Raw genomic sequence first — 20,933 nt, forward strand, 5'->3', positions numbered from 1 at the left:
TCCAGTACATATCTAGACCCTGATTTGCTGCATGTACTGAAAGTTCAGTTCAGAGAGAACTGGGTAGTTCGGACTTCAGAGTCCTGCCCATATAGAAATGCCAAAATGCAGTATTGTAAGTAAGAGTCAAGACTAAATCATTACATGGTGGGGCTAGCAAGGTTTACATTTCCAATTTGACCGCACAGCATGTTCCTGTGGAAACTCCTGTTGGCACTCAAACCTCGAGTATCGCATCACTGAAAATCAAGATCTGCTATAAACCATTATATCCCCCTTATAATGGTCATAATATCTACAATCGGGTGAAATATGGTAGGTGGTTATATAATGTCATATATACCTTTAAACACCTAGCCTCCTTGGCCAATTTAAATAATAATCATACATATTTGTTGGACTACCAAGTATGACATGTAAGTGAAGAGATTATCATCCTTTTGTGCGATACACTACCTTATAACTACACAATGGGAAGTCAGACATTAAGCAATGGCAACTGAAATATACAGAAGACGATTAGTTAGCTAGTATTGGACATCATATATGGCTTTAAACATGTAGCCCTTGTGGCCAATCTACATAATGATTGCATGCATGTGCCGAGACTCTTAAGTATGGTGTGTAAGCAAATGAATCATAAGGAATGCATCACAGTACAATACCTGCATAGTGAGTGACCAGAAGTCAAACATTGAGAAATAGTGACTACCATGCTGAAGAGGCTCATTTGACTAGTAATTAGACTTGCAATGAGGGGGACATAAGCTGTATATTATTTTCACTAACCTACATTGTAGGCAGACACTTGCAGGATTGGCAGCAGCAGACACAGTATCTCATTCTAAAGTTCTAATATATTGATGCGACTTGCATTGCAGAATTAGGTGCTTCGAGACAGAATTGTCCGTATGGAGCTGGTAGCCCACATGTATCAGTGCGGTGTGTGCTACCAGAGCTTGCAAGTCAGGTAGATGTGTCCCTGATCACTTGTAATGCTGTCCTTGACGCAAGCACACCCAACTTTCAATACTGCAACATCACACACAACTCACTACCTGAAGTCACATATGTATCATATTTGTGTTGGCTACTAGATACTAGATGGGTGATGAAGGTGGACCACTTGTCTCGACCATATGGTGGCACACAATGTTTGGACATATTACCTATCATTCGGAGATCTGGGTCTTAATGTCACATTCATTATACATATGAAAATTGCACAACATAAAGTTACATGCGGCTTGCAGTCAAGTACTAGCCTAAGTAGGTTCCCTTATTCTAACCCAACTAAGCTAGATCTGGCATCTGGCCAAAGTCATGGCGACTGACATTTTTTTTGCTTGCTGCGGGTGATAATCAGAAACATATTTCTGACCAAAAACTTTCCTAAAAATGAAACCTGATGGATCAATGGGAGACAGTGTAAAACTGCCAAAGCTACTCACTGATTCCACCAAAGCAAGAGGTCATCAACTTCTTTCGCTGCTTCAGGCGTTGGAGGAAGCTCAAGGTAGTCAATGATGTTGTCATAGAATTCTTGGTTGTTGAATTCGTCATCAACAATGCACCAAGATCCTGCACTTGACAGCACAAATCTTAGCTAAACCATCTAATCAGCAAAGCGCGCAGATATTTCAAGTTAAATGGCCTGTACCTGAATGGACACATAGGCTACAGCTCGAGGCTGGATAGATCTCATATTGAGTAGTGTTGAAACGTCGCGCTGAGTGCAATGCTCACCACTATTCTTGCTCTGTGCAGAATGAGTCACTGAGTCAACAGGTTCCTCATCTGTGGAACTCGGAGAGGTGAAAATATGTTTGAATGCCTGGAGACTGCATTCAGTATGCTTCTACCACACAGATTAATTTTACCTTTATAAGTAGTTCACCTTTAAACAAACCATTGGCAGGATTCTGGGGGTCATAGTGTCCGTTCCTGTAAAGGAATGAGGGCCATGAACAAGTGGTAATACAAAAATCAGGGTGGTAGTCTCGAATGGAGGCTCGAACACTTTGAAGATATAAGTTAGTTATGGTGCAGCTCATAAAAGAGCCCTTATATGGGATTGCTCCAGTAGTAATTGACTGGGCACAGGAGTCTGCCCATCATGTCGTTATAAAAACCCCAACCAGATTTGTCCTGCCTGTGAATGGCGGGATTTGGTGTGGGAGTATGTTCCATTAGCCATTCGGCGACAGCGTGCTTAAGACGAGCAGAGTCATCTCCTCTGGCCCCATCAGAGCTTTTATTCAGCTGGATGCAAGATACAGTGATGTTTTGTCAGTGAACTGTTTTTGGGAGTCTCACCTTGTTGTATGCAAAAGCAAGAACTTTGTGCTTGACTGATGACCATAGCAATTTACGAGCTGAGGGACACCATACCATAAGTTTCTTGAAGGAGCGATACAGCCTATTTTCACTGGAACATGACCTGAGGGTTAACCAGTAAAATTTGTAAAGATGTACTTACTCTGGGTCATCTGAATCCATCATGTCTGCGTCGGATTCATTGACAGCACCCAGTCCAATGCGCCTATTGAATTCTGCTACCAGATCTTCAACACGCTCGGTCAGGCATACAAGCCTTTGAATTGGTCGGCCATAGTTTGCATTTGACTCATCACTTTGAATATTTATCAACCTGTTATACCGCATTTTTAAACACTAGACATACCTTTTCTTCCCAGGGAGCCCACGGACTCAGATGTCTGCATTTCCTTCCTCAAGTGCAGCAATTCATCTTTTAAGAGCGACTAGCAGGTGAATTTCATTATTGTCCAGTTCAGATGGAGATGGGGATGAGGCCGCCATTGCTCATGGATGAGAATGTCAAGTGGGGACTTGGAAGTAGGCATGACGGTCAATTTAGCTAAGGAAACATAACAGAAATGAAGCATGGACCTTGAAACAGCTAACTTCTTGGGGATCCTTGGCCTGGTACCAATAGTCCCCACATAACCATCATGTAGGAATATTGGCTCCGTACATTCTTCAAACCTGCATGGACGGTACATATGTCATATACGCATCGACTGAACAGGTGACAGGATCGCCTAATCAAGTGAACTGACAGCGATTACGTGAAATCTTGCGGTCAACTTGAGTAATGACGGAGCAAGAAAACCCCGATGTCTTGAATGAAATGGAAAGGCAGGGACTCTAAACCAAATCAGAAGCGGAGACACTAAACCAAGGGATAATCACCTGAATAAAATGGAGAGTAGGAACTCTAAACCAAAATTATGCCCATACAATGTCCGCAGTACCAAAGACAATGATGTTTTGCGAGTGGAACAAGTCAATCACTGCAGAAACGAGATTTTAGCCCTATAGGGTTAAGGTAGAAGTAACAATAGTAAATATACCATAACCAGAGAATAGCTAATGTGTGAATCCTCACCACCTGAAGTAGAGAGAGGTGAGCCTGGTTTGAGCTTTTGGTAGAAAAACACACCCAGGCTGGCATATTGCATTAGATCATCAGGGTCAATTTCCTCAAGGTTGCAGCCAAAAATGTGTGCATAGAGTTGGAAGCCGTAAGGCCATACCCAAACTGGCAGCTCGAGCAAGTTCAAGTAGCCCCATACACATGACATATTCTGGAGAGGAAGAGTGCCTAATATGTGGACCTGCATGAGAGTAGGTAAACAAATGGAGTTCCACAACTAATCAGTGATATGCACATGCCATGGACCTTTGAGCTTGATAACTTCATAACCTTCATCATCAATGTGGACCTCCATCTCTACACAGGCTACTTTCTTGCAGTATTGGATAACAATGAGGAGAAGGGCCCCGACAGCCAAGGGAAGCGGGTGCCACTTCATTGGTGTTTCCGTCCATGCCAGTATAAGCCATCCTAAATCGGCGAGGTCAGATGGGGCATGGTTTTTTTATCCACAAAAAGGCATACTGTAGAGTGGGATGCCATGGGTGCTTGGCAATGGCGGTGTAGTCTCTGGAGGAATATTGGCCCTAGTTGAAAATGATCTTCTCAAAGCACCCCATTTGAATGAGCGCACAGTTCCTGATAAATTGGTTCTATGCTTCACAAAGACTCGCAAAAAAAGGGCAGAAGAGCTGTTCACGGTAGACGTGATAGCATGAGATGCGGCCTGCAGGGGTCTCTTCCCCTTCACAATGGCTTTATAGAACATTATATAGGTTGGGGATATAGCTCACAGTTAAAGAAAGTAACTGCTTTCACAGCTGCTGTTACATTGCTGTGGAGAGCTGAGTTTTTCAACAGACAATGGCCATACACCTTCCTTCGGCAAGATAATCACCCATATATGGCAAGAGCTTTGGATTCTAATAACGTCAAACAAACAGCATTATCATTCAGTCAACCACAGCTTTGAAGTTCTAATGTGTATGCTGGGGATCTGTAACATGACTCTGGCAAGGCCACATGCTAGTCTGTCTCTCCTTTATATTGTATCTAACGACAGAATAGGTACCAGCAGACAACGCATTTGCTACAATCCTCCAACACGTCCAAATGCCCAAAGACTTCACCAAACAACAACTCTTCCAAAATGCAGCACCTCTCTTCATGTGTCTCTGCAAATACCACTGGTCAACCCACAAGACCCCGTCCCAACAGGTGGCACCAATGATGGCTTTGATGATGGGATTCCAAACGCTTGCATACCTGCTGGTGTTCAAATCAACGAGGATATTGTAAGTCCAGTCCCACTCCAAGTCTTACCAACAAAATTAATGATCCATGATAGCATGAAGGCAAACTCAAATTCCACCACCATGGCTGTACACACCCCTACGAAGCCACTCACTCAGGTAATTTTGTGTTCCCAGTCAAGTACCTGGACGGTATCAATACTGATTACTACTACATATTGCTCCAGAAGAGTCTACATACATCAAACAAGATTTAACTGCTATCAAGCACTGAGCAATATCACATGCCATAGTTTTCGACCATGTTACAGACCTCAGTAAGGATTCCGCTTTGCCTACTGATGGCCACCTCAATTTTATCCACAGCTTCTAACACACCCACAATTTCGTCAATTAGGTACCTGAGTCTGTTGTGTTTCCGTGATACTTTAACTTTTTTTTCCATTGGTACTGCCCTGATCAAAATTGTGCTGAGCCTCCATATGATGGTAAGTGCATAATTTGAAAGATAAAGCTATGCATACTCACATTATTCAACTTGTCCTGTGACCTCTTTTGCTTTAGAAATGGCTGTGGCTTATCAACGTCTTTGAGGTAGTCATTCTGAAGTTGGAAAGACTCCTTTCTGCAGTCCGGAAACTGATCTGTGTGATGCTCTAGGTCTGGGGATAAATGATTCAAAGTCGAAAATCTTACCAAAAGTGTAACACCCACAGGAATATACTGGACCACCTTGCCTGTGCGCCTGACCTGGCCCAGGGCAGGAGTCCTTGTGACTTTGTGGAGTGGAGCTCCTTGAGCGATGGACACCTTGCCTGCTCTATGAGCTCCAAAGGTAGTATTGATCAAGATCGCCTCAGTGTTAGGTACCGTGCCGGCTCAGGAAGCAGAGGGGTCGGGGCTTGGCTTCAGCTCTTGCACTGCGCCCTTAGCCAAGTACGTGCCCTGAATTTGGAGCGGGTCCGACGTTGTCCGACGATAGGACAAGTGGACCACTTAGGTCCGCTTTGAGGGTCGGGAGGTAAGAGCTATTAGCAGCGGGCCAACTAGGAGCAGAGTGGAGGAGGTGGAGGATAATGTGGAGGGTGGAGAGGAGCAGGGGGAATGTTTGATAGGAGCAGAGAAGTAAGGAGAAGACTTAGAGCATGGCTCTAAGTCAGAGCGGAGGGTCGGAGGTGACAACAAGGTGAAACTTGTGTCCAGAGGAGGCAAGGTCCTACTGAGAATTCTCACAAGTAATAACTGCAAGAAGACAAGTAATATTAAGACTGAGGAAAATATCTAAGTACAGGATATGTTATATACTTCTAAGTATGAGGCAGTGATCAGGATAACTATGTTGCAAAGCTATGTACCAAGGATATAATTTGTAAGTACTTACACAGGCGAAGACATAAGTCGGAGCGGATATCAGTATGTATGTGTCGGATCAGTGATAGAGCGGTAAGAGGAATTACCGGTGATCCAGAAGTAAGGGTCTATGTACCAAAGGGGAAAGTATATATCTAAAAGGGGAAAGTGGTTCCAGTTGAATGGAGATGTTATGGAAGGGGACCGGTTGGGCAGTTGGGCAGTCGAGCAGAAGTGTAGAAGCGGAATGCGGACTGTGATTGGACGGAGCAGAGGATGGATGGAGCGGAGGTGGTCAGAAAGCTGAGCGGATATTAATATCGGAGCGGACAGATCAGGTATATGACACTCAGTTCCATCATTAAAGTCAGAGGGCTGGGAGTCAATGCTATTCGAATCTGTGTGGGACATCTTTGCTGGTTCCTCCTTCAAGTTGAGTGACTGTATTTAAATTCAAGTCACTCTGCATTTCAAACTTACATAAAAATGACCCTGGTCTGATACAGAAATTTCTTTCGATTCTTGTTGACCCTACATTCCAACATGCCAATCTCTCAGTCACCAGAAACAGCAGACACAGCCTGAGATGGCAAGGTGCTTAATCTTATTACACGAGCAGAGAATTCCTTACCAAGCAGTGCTGGACTTGACCTCTGCCAAACATGAGGATACTAGTATGTACGTACCTACAATGTTCTTCATTTGGCAGCCAAAGAATTACTTCAGAACTGTAACAGACCACTTACGACTAGCCTTGACTAAAGTCTGTTTAGATCCCTTACGGAAGCGGGGACTCAGACTTGACTTGATTCAGACGCCAGCTCATCATGTGAGCACAGGGATTTCACAAGCAGCCAAGCTTTCCGGAATGTGGGTGCAGCAGAACATATTCTTTGAAATTTTTCAAATGTGAGCACAGCTAATACCATCCAATTGCCGATAATTTCGCAAACATCAGATCCCATGACCACTAGGACAATGTACATGTTCCACAAGCTTTCCCTCCACTGGTGATATTGGTCAACCAATCTTCATTGCGCCAGTACCCCACACTTCTGACCATCAAAAATTCAGAGCTTCAAGCAAGATGAGTCCAATATACTTATGCTACTGCTTCCGTGCTGCCATTGCTGCTGTGAGTCACTTGTATCCACGGAACATGATTTTAGTTTCTCAATAAGACTCGCATCACATCATGCACCAGTTGCACCAGCCATGTCTCCCAAACGTAAGCCATCCTCCGCTACTAGTACCCCTGCATCTGTACTTCAAAAACTGCAGAATTCTCCTGGAGGTTTCTATGCTGCTACACCGAGACTTATTCATCATGTCAAATATTTCATAGGTGGACAGGACGGAAATATTCTTATCAGCAAGGGAGGAGGGCTCCAACCCACAGAATTTATCATTCGTGGCATGTTCAAGATCAGTCACAATGATTTTAATTTCACCCCAGATGCAAATTTCAATCCCTTAAATGTATTTCATGGTTGCTTTGCAGATGTAAAATTGAGCTGTCACCTTACTGCTGGTCATAACAATGCCTTCCGATTCTCATCAGAAGATTTCCCAGACGTCCTTGACAATCTTGCTTATTTTGAGGGATTGATTCCAAGGGTGAGAGGATATGAGAAGCTTAGTGTTATTCATAATTCACTTGGTCAGAGATCGATCAAACTGATGCACAGTCTCTTTGAAGTCATAAGTATACTTGTCTATCATGCACGTTACCGTGACTATGTACTGAATACTACCACGACAAAACAGGTCAATAAAGAACATCCTGAGCAAGATACTACTAGCGAAGTTGATGGTGACAACAACTACTTGACAAGTAAGCCACAAACAACTCTTGTGTCCATCAGTATGCTAATTATTTTTATGTGACTGCAGACTTGGATGGCCTAAGCTCCGACTTCGACATCACCACTTGGCCAGTGGCTGACCGATGCAAAGGTTGCTTGCAGGACCTCACTTCGACACATATAATTCGCCCCTTGCCAGCATATGACTTGGATCATAACCTCATCCTGCCGTCTGAATATGAGTCAAAGCTAAAGGGAGCACTTGTTGAAGTGCACATGGCATTTTGCCATCATCAGGTCAAAAGCACAAAGCATGACATTTTCAGTGCTGTTTTACGAGAACTTACTATCCTATCACCCCCTGCTGCCATGCCAAGCAGTCCCTTCAAAATCGCTGTATTACTGCCGGTCCTCAATTCCAAACCTGTCCAAATTGCGGCCAAATGCAAGGCTAAGATGGTAGGTCCAGAATATACTGGTGTTTGTATTAAATTTAATGATCTCAATCTGCAGGCTAGTGGCCATTCAATAAAGCACAAGGCACCCACACCAACGCCGGCATGAAAATGTTCGAGGAAGTACCCATCCACTACTTATGGATACATGCTGCATGTTTCCTTTTATTCACATCGCTCACAGGCTGTCAAACGATACTCATGTGTTGTTTTCATGCTCTCACTTTCATTTGCTTGCTGTTGTACACTACTGAACTGCTGTATTATTGACCTACTCATAAATAGCTCATATTCCTGTTCTGATGTCAATTATTGATTACCCGCATTCAAATTTTGCATACATAGGCTCAGAACAATGCACTCAATTGTACCTCACTGCTTTGTACCGTCATGTTTCAATGCAATGTCTGATTACTCTAGGCGAGATTCAAATGCCTGATAATAACAAATCATGATCATTGTTGCTAGTAAGATATAAACTTTAGGCAGTTTGATATTTGCCTGATATTACATATTTAATGAGACTATCTAATGAGGTTTTTTTTTGCAGGAATTGAGATGGTGAAATCATTTGGAGTAAGAATGGTAAAAATCTAAGTGTCTGTTTATCATTTGATACACCTTTATAATGGCATATCAAGTGATATACTATTATATTCCATTGTACTGTGTTAACATGACCAAACAGAAATGGTTAAAATTGTAATTTAAATATTATCATATCGAGCTAAGTGAATTTCAGTGATGCATACAGGTCACAGCTAGTCAACAGCCAGTGTCCTCAAAAGTCAGTATAAAGGCAGGAATCTCACAAGAGCTAGCATCATTCTGGAGAGTTCCTCTAACTGTCAGATGATAAAGATCTAGCTTGACCAATTTTATCACACTACACAGCCACATGGTTTCTCTTTCCACCTGGATCTTTAGTGTGTTGCCTAAAAATTGGGCATGGGGGGTCCAGCCAGAAACAGAAGTATCGCACTTGATGCACCCAGGTGTAAACCTCGATGATAATCAGTGAGTGAACTTTGCCTCTTACCGTGGCAGATGTATTGCTACAGGATGCTATGTGTTAATTGTTTTTGTATCAGACGAATTTGTCAATCGACTTCTTGGGACTTCCGGCACATTAGATGGGGATTTGTCGGCTTAGAACCCAGCTTGGGGGATCCATAATTCGATTGTCACACTCCAAGGCTTGCGACTGTTGGCCCCTACCTGGTTGTGTCATTCCCATGTCTAGAACTATGACTGTACGGGCATTCAACCATCTCTTGAGAATGAATATAGTGATGATTCATGTTCTTCTGTTCTGTCAATGACCATGTATCAAGCCAGGGCATAAATACAAATGATAGCTCGAGTGCCTGTCATATCCCGTACCTCCGGATCCGGAATTCCGGATCTACTTCATTAAAGTCTGGTCCTCCATCTTACTATTCCGCCCAGCACTCCGCCTTCATCTCCGCACTCACCCCTAACTCCTTTTAGATTAGCTATTGCTCTGGTTACCAGTTATGTCCTATTCCGCTATGCTTACTGATCCGTCCATTCTTACTTCATTTCCGACTTCACTGCTTTGATCTGTTATACTTAGTAATAGACTTTCCACATGCTTCATACATAGCCCTTACCTTTGCTGACTGATTTACTTACATGATACCTACAGTATATAAACCCCTGTAATACTCTGGAACTCCTCAGTTTGAATATCATCTTAGTTCTGCTCATTCCTGCAATCTCCGGACTTGAGTCTCATCTCATGTCCACCTCCGAGTCTTAGGGGTTAAACCTTAAGACTACTTCTCTGGCTCTACCTTAGGGTAGTCTAACCTCTGTTCTGTTTCTACTCCGGACTTCCGTAGTAGCCTTACTCCGTCCTCACATAGTCTTCCGGAGTTCCACCAAACTCCACTAACTTCTGTCCTCCGGAATTCCCTGGACTTCCGTCGGACTTCCCCTCTGTCCCCCGGAAATTAACAGACCCTTCAGTCATATGTACTGCAGAACTGAGTGATAGGACATGTACATTGACCTGCAAAACCAGGTGTACAGGACAGCGGCCAGCCCATGCAGAACCAGACCTGGCTGGTGTTGCAGAACCCTTGCAGGCCGGTGCCCTATTATACACAATGATATCTCTGCAGTATCTGTGTAGGCCGGTGATAGGCCTGGTCATGCAGGCTGCATAGAGGGGCTGGCCGACATGCTACTGGTATCTGACACAGTAGGCCAGCCTGCCTCTGCAGTATGTGGAGGGCTGCCGGCCGGCCTAAGAATCAATTGTTGCTTGCAGGGCCAGCCTGCTTTAGCAGTCTGCAGGAGAGGGCCACCCAGCATGCTTCTCATATCTGGCTGAGTAGGCCAGCCCCCCCTTACAGTCTACAAGGAGGGGCTGGCCGGTGTCCTGTGGGCATCTGGTCCAGTAGGCCTGCCCACCTTTGTAGTATGTGGGGGGTGTCTGGCCGGCCTAGGAATGAATTCTTGCTCGGCCAGCCTCCCTTTGCAGCCTGCATAGAGTGGCCTGCCCCCCCTGCAGTATGTGGGGGGTGGCCGGCCGGCTCAGGAGTGAATTTTTGCTTGGCCAGCCTCCTTTTACAGTCTGCATGGAGAGCCCAGCTGGCATCCTGTGGGCAACTGGCCCAGCAGGCCTGTCCACCTCTGTAGTATGTAGGGGGTGGCCGGCCGGCCTCGGAGTGAATTCTTGCTGGGTCAGCCTCCTTTTATGGCACAACCACACACTCAATGACTTTCTCAATTGGGGGGTTCCTCTCCTTTAACAACAGTTTCCGGAACTTAGTCGTTGCATCCAACTGGTGGCAGGATCACTGGAGAACACGTTATGGTCTGCATGGAGGGACATACATTCACAGACAAGGGGTGAGTGTAAAATGGAAGGAGCAGATGATATGTAGAAAGGGAATATGTTAATGAAGTAAACTCGCCATTCATGCAAGACACTGGGATTACAGTTATCCCTGACCCAATTGCAGTCAATGGGCATGTCCTCGCAACACTAGGTCTATGGTTAACATAAATCTGTGCAGGCACTCGATTATCAAAACTCGCCATTCATGCAAGACCTTGGGATCACAGTTATCCTTGACCCTGGATGGATGAGTTTGAGTGAATCCTTAGTGCACATTGCAAAAGGAGGCTGGCCCTACAAGCAAGAATTCACTTCTAGGTTGGCCAGCCACCCCCCACATACTGCAGGGGTGGGCAGGCCTACTGGACCAGATGCCCAGAGCATGTCGGCCGGCCCCAACATGCAGATTGCAGATGGAGGCTGGCCCTGCAAGCAAGAATTCTCTCCTAGGCTGGCCGGCCATCCCCCACATACTGCAGGGGTGGGCAGGCCACTGGGCCAGATGCCCAAAGTATGTCGGCCGGCCCCTCTATGCAGGCTGCAAAGGGAGGCAGGCCCAGCCAGAATTCATTCCTAGGCCAGCCAGCCACCTCCCACATACTGCAGAGGTGGGCAGGCCTACTATGCCAGAAGCCCAAAGCATGTCGGCCGGCCCCTTTATACCATGTTTACATTCTGAATACTCACATCACACTTTTTTTTACAAGTCAGGAAGATCAACATTACATTAGCATGTCAACTCATGAACTATCAACTTGTTATAAGTAATTTTCCTTCAAAATTCTTGAGACCCTGAGCTGAAAATTCTGCCCACATAGATGCCTGCCTCTCAGCATATGCCCTATTCCCATTCTTGATGCTTTCATCTGCCCGAACTCTCCACCTCTCCTCCTGTGTCCAAAACCAGGACATGGTCCAAAACATTTCATGCTGTACCAATTTCAGTTCTTCTGACCAACGGTCATACCGTGCTTTAGCTTTCAACCAATTCACATGATAAACTGGAAATGGGGAATATAAGCTGATTACCTTGATAAAAAGCAGATCACAATAAAACTTACACTCGTTCATCCATACATTCTTCTGACTGTCCTCTGCATTATTGATCCTCCAAAACCAAGCCAATTTATCTGAACCCTGCCCATGCCTGTTTTCTTGACTCTTCTGTGACTTCTTTGCTCACCACTAGGTCCTGAGGCTTTAGGGGTTGATACACTGCCACTGTATCAGAGTCAGCCCCTAGGTGGAGCATTGCAGCCCTTGCCCGGCTGTAACCTCGGCCTGTCTGTTGATGGAGAGAGTTATCTTTTGAAGTTCCCTTTTAGATCTAGTGCCCTGGTGATGGACTGATTTGTTGGAGTGTATTTTCTCCCGAAACACGACTGATCTATCACCCAGGGCTTGACTGAAGCTTTTCCAGGCAGTCGTTTGCTTGACCCTTTCGAAGCTCGAGTTCTTCTTGATGTAATGCCAAGATGACATCATCCATGATGTGACCAGAGGCTGCCCATGATGGCATCCAAATCTCGGTGACTTCTGCAGGTGAGTCAATATTACCCTCAAAGGTCGAAAAAGTCCTCTTCCTCTGGATCATTCCATACTGGATATGTCAGCCTCCTCCAGGCACAGTTCAGGGTTGTCCAGTGGTGCTCCTTCACCTCCCTTCAATTCCATACCATTAGTCATGACCTCTGCAGCCTCATGGAACTTAATAATCCATGCCATGAGCTTCTGCCTTTTTTCTTCTATTCCAGTTCTCTGAGAAGCAGTCAGGATCCTGGGGCAGCTGCCTTATAGACAATCTCAAGGCATCTCTAGTAACACAATTTAAGTCAATCCAATCCCAAAGTTCAAATATCTTACTGAGCATTTTCTATATTTATACCCTCAATCAACCATGCAACAGACCCAGTCCTACCATTAGCAGATAGTTCATTTTCGGTCAATCTGAGACGTATTTCAGCCATAGTGGGTGCTTTAAATTATTTTCCATCAGGGCAAAATCAACGTCCACAACATAAGACCTACCTTTGTCCATTTTAGGCTGATAGATGTCAAGAAGCTCTCCATGGTCCTGAGCTGCTTTTTCGGACTGCCTTTTTCCACTCCTGAACATCATCCAAATCAAGTGATCTGGTTAATTCCTCGTATGGACCCTGAGTGTCACTAACACCCTGTAGGGCTTGGACAATACTTTTTGAGTAATGACTTGACTTTTGCCAATTTTATGTCAGGCGAAGTCACAGAAACCAGAATGAAGGGGACTTGCCAATGCCAACCAGCTTCTTCCAATTGGAATCCCACATATGGTCATCCAATACTTCCTTTCGGTGAGCCAAAGACATGGATCTTGCAGTGGGGGAAATCTTGTTGAAAGGAGCCCAGAGCATCTCTAATATTTCCCCATCAATATGTCCGGCTCTGGTTATAAAATTCAGGCTGAACCTAGGAAAGCATTGAAACTTATGTGTGCTCAAATGGAACTTGCCAATTGCAGATAATATTTCAGTCCCCTCAGGAAGGGACAGATGATAGCTCTGGTCCACCCGTTCAGCAAAGTGAATACTCCACTGACATGCAACATCATAGATGATGAGCACACTGCCAATATGTTCGGGCATATATTTCACTGTATTGCAAATGGAATAGTCCATGTTCATGTGCCTGACTACAGGGTCAGTCCATTGTCTGAAATAGCAAAACAATCACAAACCACTCTCCCTTTTGGAAGTCTACCACTGCATGAGGAACAAAGCATCCGTGCCTAGCACATGCTGGTGCCCCAACCCCTGTAGCTCTTAGGTTGCTTCTTTGGATGTTTGCTTCATTCACTGCCTGATGATTGTTGCAAGTGGATTTCTTCAAAAATATTATAAGTCAGGAGGAACCGGTCATCCAAAATCATCACTTGCCTCTCTCTCTTCTACAGAATCATGGATGTGAGCTTGATAAGGTCCCTCTGTTACCATGTATCCCTTTCCATCTGCTAGAGAAACATCATCTTCCGGAATTTTCATTTTCATATGTTGTGCTGTGAAATTTCCATCGACCACATATCTTTGCATAACTAACCACCTACCACAGACCAATAATGAGTGACATACTACTGCAATAGTTACAAGTCAGCTTACTCTTCATAGTCATATCTCCAAGACATTGGCAAGTTGATTCCAGGTTGTGGACATGCTGGGCAATAAAGGGCTAAATCCCTTGGACCAGGGGATCATTTGATGTCATGTCCAAACCCAAACCTTTTTTTATTAACCAAATCCCGCCATATACGTGACACTCGCATAAGTTCACGGTAACGGTCCTTTTTGTCCTATCAGCAGGGCACACAATCATATAAAATTACTCACCAGTATTTTATCAGGGAATGCATTGTTCGTGAACCGATGGAGCTTTTGATAGAAACTCATGGCTGAAGTCTTGCACTCCAAAGTGTCTATGAGGAAGTTATCCAGGACATCAAATGTGAAAGCAGATTGAGGGCGAGTGATACTGGCAGGAAATAACCTTGCTTTCATGAGATGGAGATGCTGGGCCTTCTCAGCTCCAGAACACTGGCACCATGATACACTGTGTGAGTAAACACCAGTAGAGTGCACAATGACTAGGTTAGATACTCCTAACTGCATGTCATTAATTGTATCCCCCTCCTCCTGTGCAAACACATCTTCCATGGCCCCAAGATCTTCCCAGGGAGATGGGTCTGGCTGATGTGAGATATTGGGGCATGGTTCCCCCCCCATGGCCAAGATACATTATATACCCTTGAGCCTGCAGGGTAGTAGTCTCGTAGAACCTGCCATTCCAGAGTTGAAGGTTGTGGAAGGGGTTGTGTTGATGAGCTTTAACAACACAAGAAGGACACCAAGCATGTGTTCCTGAGCAAGACAAACACTGGATCAACCCCTCTCCTTCTCCACAATCTTTGCATTTCCCATCGTTGACCAGCTGCTCTAACTCCAATAACACTGAAAGATATTCAGTGCACCAAGGCAAGTAATCTTGAAGGAAATCATTTTGGGTCTGCACATGATTTTTTTTTAAAAACTTGAGACTTCAAAATTCAATGAACTCACTTTTGTTTTTCTTATCATACCATCCAAGCCTCCCATCCAAAAATCACCATGAACCTCTTGGTCATATTCCACCAGTATATGATCTTCAATATGGTGATGCCTCTTTTGTTTTGATGGTGAAGCCACTTCTATCTCACTATCAGAGTCCTCATAGACAAATGATGCATTAGCTTCTTTCCACAAATCTTTTCCCCTCCGCGTTTTTGAAGGGATATATGTGTCATGAATGTTACCAACTGCATCTAAATTTCGATTATCGAACCCTAAGTCACCTTATCCGATAAGATTAGATTATATAGATCCCTGATAAGATAAGATGGATAACCGATTAACGATCACTATCTTTACTTCACATCTATACTACATCAACGTCATCCATCTATATCCGTAACCCTAGACATCCGAAGTCATCACATCCTTAGAAGTCCTACGATTAGGCAACCGGCTACATCATAAGCATCTACACGCCTCTATGATCAAACCATAACCGAGAGTCCCTTACGAGTCATCTCTCGAAGAGTCATCATCCTTTCACATCGCAGACCTTCACTTCCCACACATGACATGTTAAGAGTTACCTCTGTCATTCACCGAACCCCTTACATAAGAACCTGTTGCACAGTCACAGCTAGAACCCTGAACCCCTATCACAGAAGCGCCACTCATAGAGAAGCATGCTCATTACCGAAGACCCTGGAGAAACCCCTAGATCCGATCGTACCCGATACATCTCCAGATCCCATCTCTTATCGAGATCCTTAATCACCGCTCGAGACTTCTTGTCACAGAACTCTCTCACACCCTTCTTAATATCCGCTTACCCTGAATAGAAGCAGTACCCTGAGAACCCTGCTTAATCACCTGATACCCCTATGGACCCTTTCCCCTTCCTTGTAGTTGATTGGTTGATAAGACGCCCTATACACTAGGCGCAATGTTATGATCTTATATAGATATATCACTACCTTTCATACTCAGATATCTCCGCCTAGAGAGTAGTATATAGTTTAGGTCGTAGTCAGTAGTACTCCTTAGACTTAACCTCTTCGTTCCTACCCAGTGTAGACTCAGACGTTCACTCTCAATCTTATCCTTGCTCTTACTCTTTGATGAGTCCTAGTGGTTGTGTGAAACCTTTGCCATTCGGTGAACGTTGATCATAACAATATGCATATTTATAAGCGCCTCTTTTTCTTTTTGATGGGCGAGTTCCAGATGAAGATGGCTGGACTCTGACCCTGTTTCTATTCCTCGGTGTGATTTGCGAGCTCATGAAATTGAGAGTCTGTCAAAGGGGACAAAACAACAAGAACATTGGCATTATTGGGGCAGTCCACCACCACCGCCCACACACCCCAAAACAGTCCTGTTCCTATCCTAACTATATTTGTAATTTATTGGCTCTCTGACCCATGTGTTTGGGTTTCCTCCCTACCAACTCTAAAAAGTTCCTCTGCATAGGAAAACTTGGCCTTGGCACTTTCACTCTATCATGCACAGCATCCTTCATGAAATGGGCAACCACAATTCTTTCTCCATTAATCCAAGGACTGTCATATACCTGATCCGACCACTCCCATATCAATATCCACTCTGCTTTCTGACCCCCTCCGCTCTGCCCAATCACAAGTCCGCACTCCACCCTACGCGTCCGCTGAACCGCTGAACCGGTCCCCTTCCATAATCTCTCCATTCAACTGGACCTCTTTCCCCTTTTAGGTATATGCTTTCCTTTTCGGTACATAGACCCTCACTTCCAGATCACCAGTAATTTCTATTACCGCCCGATCGCTGATCCGACGCGTACATATTGATATCTGCTCCAACTTATGTCTTCGCCTATGTAAAGTACTTACAAACTATATCCTTGGTACATAGCTTTACTACATAGTTATCCTGATCACTGCCTCACACATAGAAGTATATAACATATCCTGTACTTAGATATTTTTCCTTAGTCTTAATATTACTTGTCTTCTCACAGTTACTACTTGTGAGAATTCTCAGTAGGACCTTGCCTCCTCTGGACACAAGTTTCAACTTGTTGTCACCTCCGACCCTCCGACCCTCCGCTCCGACTTAGAGCTGTGCTCTAAGTCTCTCCCTTATTTCTCCACCCCTTTCAATATTCCCCTCTGACCCTTTTCCATCCTCCGCATTATCCTTCGCCTTCTCCGCTCCCACCAAAACATTCCCCCTGCTCCTATCCACCCTCCACATTGTTCCCTGCCTTCTCCGCTCCACTCCTAGTTGGTCCACCGCTAGCAGCTCTTACTCCCTGACCCTCAAAGCGGACCCAAGTGGTCCACTCATCCTACTGTCGGACAACGTCGGACCCACTCCAAATTCGGGGCACATACTCGGCTAAGGGCACAGCGCAAGAGCTGAAGCCAAGCCCCGACCCCTCTGCCTCTTGAGCCAGCACGGTACCTAACAAGGACCCACAGAGTGCTCCAGTACCCTACTGGCAATGTAGACCATTGCACCAGGTGAATAGTCTAGCTCTGCATGGATGTTGGCCAAAGAAAGAGTTGCATGATGATTTTGACCTAAACTGACCAGAAGATCAAAAAGTGAAGGAGATCCACCAGGATCTCTGGGGCTGAAGGTTGTTTGGTTGGCAATGATTTCCAACCCTGAAAAGATAGAGGGCCAAGAATCCACTGGAGCCAAATTATTGTTTTGCTGCCTAACTTCCTTGACAACCTTGGAAAATGCAGAGGAGCCTGATTCAAAAAGTTCTGGTGCCACTGCTGCAGTAATGGAGTTCCATAGAAGTTCTGATGTTGTTAAAGCTCCTAGCCATTTTTGGATCTCCTTTGAGTTGTAAGACTCCGACATTACAAGAGGATCTATCAATTGCTAATCACCAAGTGAGAACTGGGAAAATTCAGCACTGAAAATACAATACCTCTTTTCTTTGCATATATGCAGGTGACACAGTAATCCTACCAGCCCCAAATTCACCCCCTCCCTCTGGCACCACAAAGCCATCATCTTGCCAACTTTTTTTTGATCTGAAATGGGTGGCAGGGTATCAAGAAGAGAATTTTGTAAGCCTGAGGTGGCATTGTTAATGTAATCCTAATTAATCAATCAGCCCCTGAGGGAAAATCCCATCCAGAAACGTACTAGATGAGAAGGTGACAAAATATTGGGGAGGTAAACCATCAAGATTCTGCCATGCTTATCTACAATGGTGGCCAGAGTCGAAATTTTGCCGAGCACTGCCTCAGAGAAGTACTTCTTGAGCCTTTCTGATTCGGTGGCAACAACTTGACCCTGTCAGCATATTGATCCACATCCCAATCAACATTGACTATACTTCTGCTTTAGAATTCATGACAGTTAAAAATATTTTGGGACACTCACTGGGATTGACCATTGCATGGGCAATAGTTAGTGCAGCCCAATCAATTTCATATTCTGAAATTGATGTATTGGTAAATGTGAGCCCATTCAGTGTACAACTCCATGTTAGACGGGCCAACTGAGGGACATAATATCCCATATTAAACGGGCCAGAGGACCATGGGCTGATGTCATAATATCCTCAATATTGATGGGTGGGCCAATGTGTATATAATACTCAATGGTAATGGATGGGCCAATGTTGCCACTATGTGTAAGGGATTTGATAGAGATGGGAGGGCCGAGATATTTGAATGATGTAGACTAGTGGGCCAATGGGACTGTACATCATATAGATGGATGGGCCAATAGAACTGTCAATTGAATAGACGGATGGGCCGATCAACCTGTAGATTGTATATGTTAAGGTCGTGCTCAAGGGGGAGACTACTCAAAGGGCTTCGGCTTCAGCTTGTGCGCTGTGCCCCTTACCCGAGTACGTGCCCTTAATTTCTGGGGGACAGAGGGGAAGTCCAATGGAAGTCCGGGGAATTCCAGAGGACAGAAATCGGTGGAGTTTGGTGGAACTCCAATTGTATAGACAGATGGGCCGATAGAACTATTGATTGTATAGACCGATGAGCTAGGAAGGCAAATATTAACTCGGTGATACTGGATGTAGGACTATGTTACTCGGTGCTCAGTACTCATGCCTGAGTGGTTGGTTATGGGTGGTCGGAACCCGGGACTGACTCGGCGTGTGGTGCTCAGTGCTCAATACCCAATGCTTACGACCTGATCCAAAGTATTCAATGCTCAACATTCAGTCAGAGCTCGATCACTTTGTCAGAGGTATGGAATTTATGAATATCCTAATGACCCACCCTGGGCGTTGTTTCACTGAATGGAATCTTTACCGAATCCATCATGGCCCATCCACATGAAGGAACACCTGCATAAATATGGACAGAATCCCTCATATACCATGCCCAAGCAACCCAATCCCCTGCTACTTCATGGACCCCATGCCTCACTATCCTTCCTGAAAATGCAATCATGACCCCGGGATCATACATGAACTCCAGCTGAAGGCTTGGCATGCTCATGCGAGCATTAGAATAATTCCCCACAGTTGTGAGAATGTCAAACCACTCGGGAGATGATAAGTGGTCTCTATGATATGGGGTTTGCCAATTAGAAATGACAGAGAGGGTATTGAAGATGGAGGCCCAGAGCTTGAGGGTCTCTGACATGTTCGGAAGATTCTTGGTTTCAGCTGACTCACTGAGGCTTGAAAAGGCTCGCATGCCTGCCCAGTACTGTCGAGGATGCATGACCCTGAGTGCTGCAGAGGCAATCGCTGCCAGCCTTGCAATAGCCTTGAGGATATCCTCAGAAAGTGGACCCTTCAATGAAGCGGATACCTCCGGGTCTGAGACAGTCTATGGGATTGGTGAGTTTAACTACCAAGGAACATCGGCATGTCATGGTATCCAACCTCATGCCCCTGCTGAAACCAAGTTGGGGATATATTGATGCATCCGGCAGCGATGTCACCATTCCCGGAGCCTTGGCTGAACCACTCTTCATTAGTCCTCCAGCTGCCACTGACTTTCACACTTTTTTCGAGTGTGGGAGTCAGTAATTGTGAGGCCTTCCAAATTTCTTCCTGTAGTATATTGAGTATTCCAGATCCATCGGGTGACGGAGGATCTGAAATACCTGGGTGGTGTCTGTGAGTGCACCTGGGAGATACCACACGATGATGGCACCGGTGACATCGAGAACTGTGGCAGGCATGTCGACAAACTTGGTACCCTCATGGCCAGGAGGACACCTGTCAAGCAGCTTCTTCTCTCTCTCTTCATTATTGCCAGTGTCCTTTGGGATATCAATTTGCTGTATCTTGCAATATTGATCTGCATCTGAACTGTGATCAAGACATTGAAATAATCCAATGGAAGATCCAAATCGGCATTCCAACTCACTGGGATTGTGATATGCTTTGATGAGGCAATCAACCAATTGATCACAAGCCATCACAAGATTGGTGTCTAGGTGAGGAGAAGGTATGACCGGATCCCCTCCCATCTTGTCCGCATTGAATTTCTGTTCTGTATATTCACTCGCCTCATGAGCGATGGTCAAGGGCCAAGAGATCCAGAAGGATATCTCAATCTCAGAGTCTGGGACACATTCATGATGAAGGGATGTATTTGATGGTGGGAAATCTGATGTCAAGTATAAGATGATACCTATGATTCAGCTTTAAGGGGGATATCAGATCTGGGGTGGTGGAGATTGCGAGGATCAGATAGGGCAACATGATGCATGATCTTGGTATGAAGCACCAATGACCGAATAGCAA

The 20,933-nt window shown here is 44.9% G+C and overlaps 4 protein-coding genes across 4 annotated transcripts; 1 reads left to right on the top strand and 3 right to left on the bottom strand.

The window, feature by feature from the left end:
* Positions 1 to 1,453: 1,453 nt before the first annotated feature.
* Positions 1,454 to 2,021, bottom strand: EDB91DRAFT_1023995 (uncharacterized protein; the record flags this gene model as incomplete). Its single annotated transcript, XM_041312612.1, has 3 exons — positions 1,454 to 1,606; positions 1,661 to 1,834; positions 1,881 to 2,021. Coding segments are annotated over 3 exons (468 nt in total), but the record flags the coding sequence as incomplete, so codon positions are not given.
* Positions 2,022 to 7,215: 5,194 nt separating this feature from the next.
* On the top strand, positions 7,216 to 8,369 carry EDB91DRAFT_1086000 (uncharacterized protein; the record flags this gene model as incomplete). The annotated part of the gene is made up of 4 exons (XM_041315976.1): positions 7,216 to 7,617; positions 7,768 to 7,834; positions 7,894 to 8,264; positions 8,319 to 8,369. 4 exons carry the CDS (start codon positions 7,216 to 7,218, stop codon positions 8,367 to 8,369), a joined length of 891 nt encoding a protein of 296 aa, XP_041172369.1.
* A 3,510-nt stretch (positions 8,370 to 11,879) lies between these two features.
* EDB91DRAFT_1086001 (uncharacterized protein) lies at positions 11,880 to 14,812 on the bottom strand (the record flags this gene model as incomplete). Its single annotated transcript, XM_041315977.1, has 13 exons — positions 11,880 to 12,130; positions 12,191 to 12,266; positions 12,313 to 12,410; positions 12,567 to 12,665; positions 12,731 to 12,915; positions 12,993 to 13,104; positions 13,158 to 13,237; positions 13,374 to 13,793; positions 13,843 to 13,964; positions 14,096 to 14,204; positions 14,261 to 14,338; positions 14,381 to 14,451; positions 14,489 to 14,812. 13 exons carry the CDS (start codon positions 14,810 to 14,812, stop codon positions 11,880 to 11,882), a joined length of 2,025 nt encoding a protein of 674 aa, XP_041172370.1.
* Positions 14,813 to 19,770: 4,958 nt separating this feature from the next.
* On the bottom strand, positions 19,771 to 20,452 carry EDB91DRAFT_1009136 (uncharacterized protein; the record flags this gene model as incomplete). Its single annotated transcript, XM_041312383.1, has 3 exons — positions 19,771 to 20,007; positions 20,064 to 20,230; positions 20,311 to 20,452. Coding segments are annotated over 3 exons (546 nt in total), but the record flags the coding sequence as incomplete, so codon positions are not given.
* Positions 20,453 to 20,933: the final 481 nt, after the last annotated feature.

This window comes from Suillus paluster (assembly GCF_016628075.1).
Source record: "Suillus paluster strain FC165 chromosome Unknown EDB91scaffold_83, whole genome shotgun sequence".
Taxonomy (NCBI): domain Eukaryota; kingdom Fungi; phylum Basidiomycota; class Agaricomycetes; order Boletales; family Suillaceae; genus Suillus; species Suillus paluster.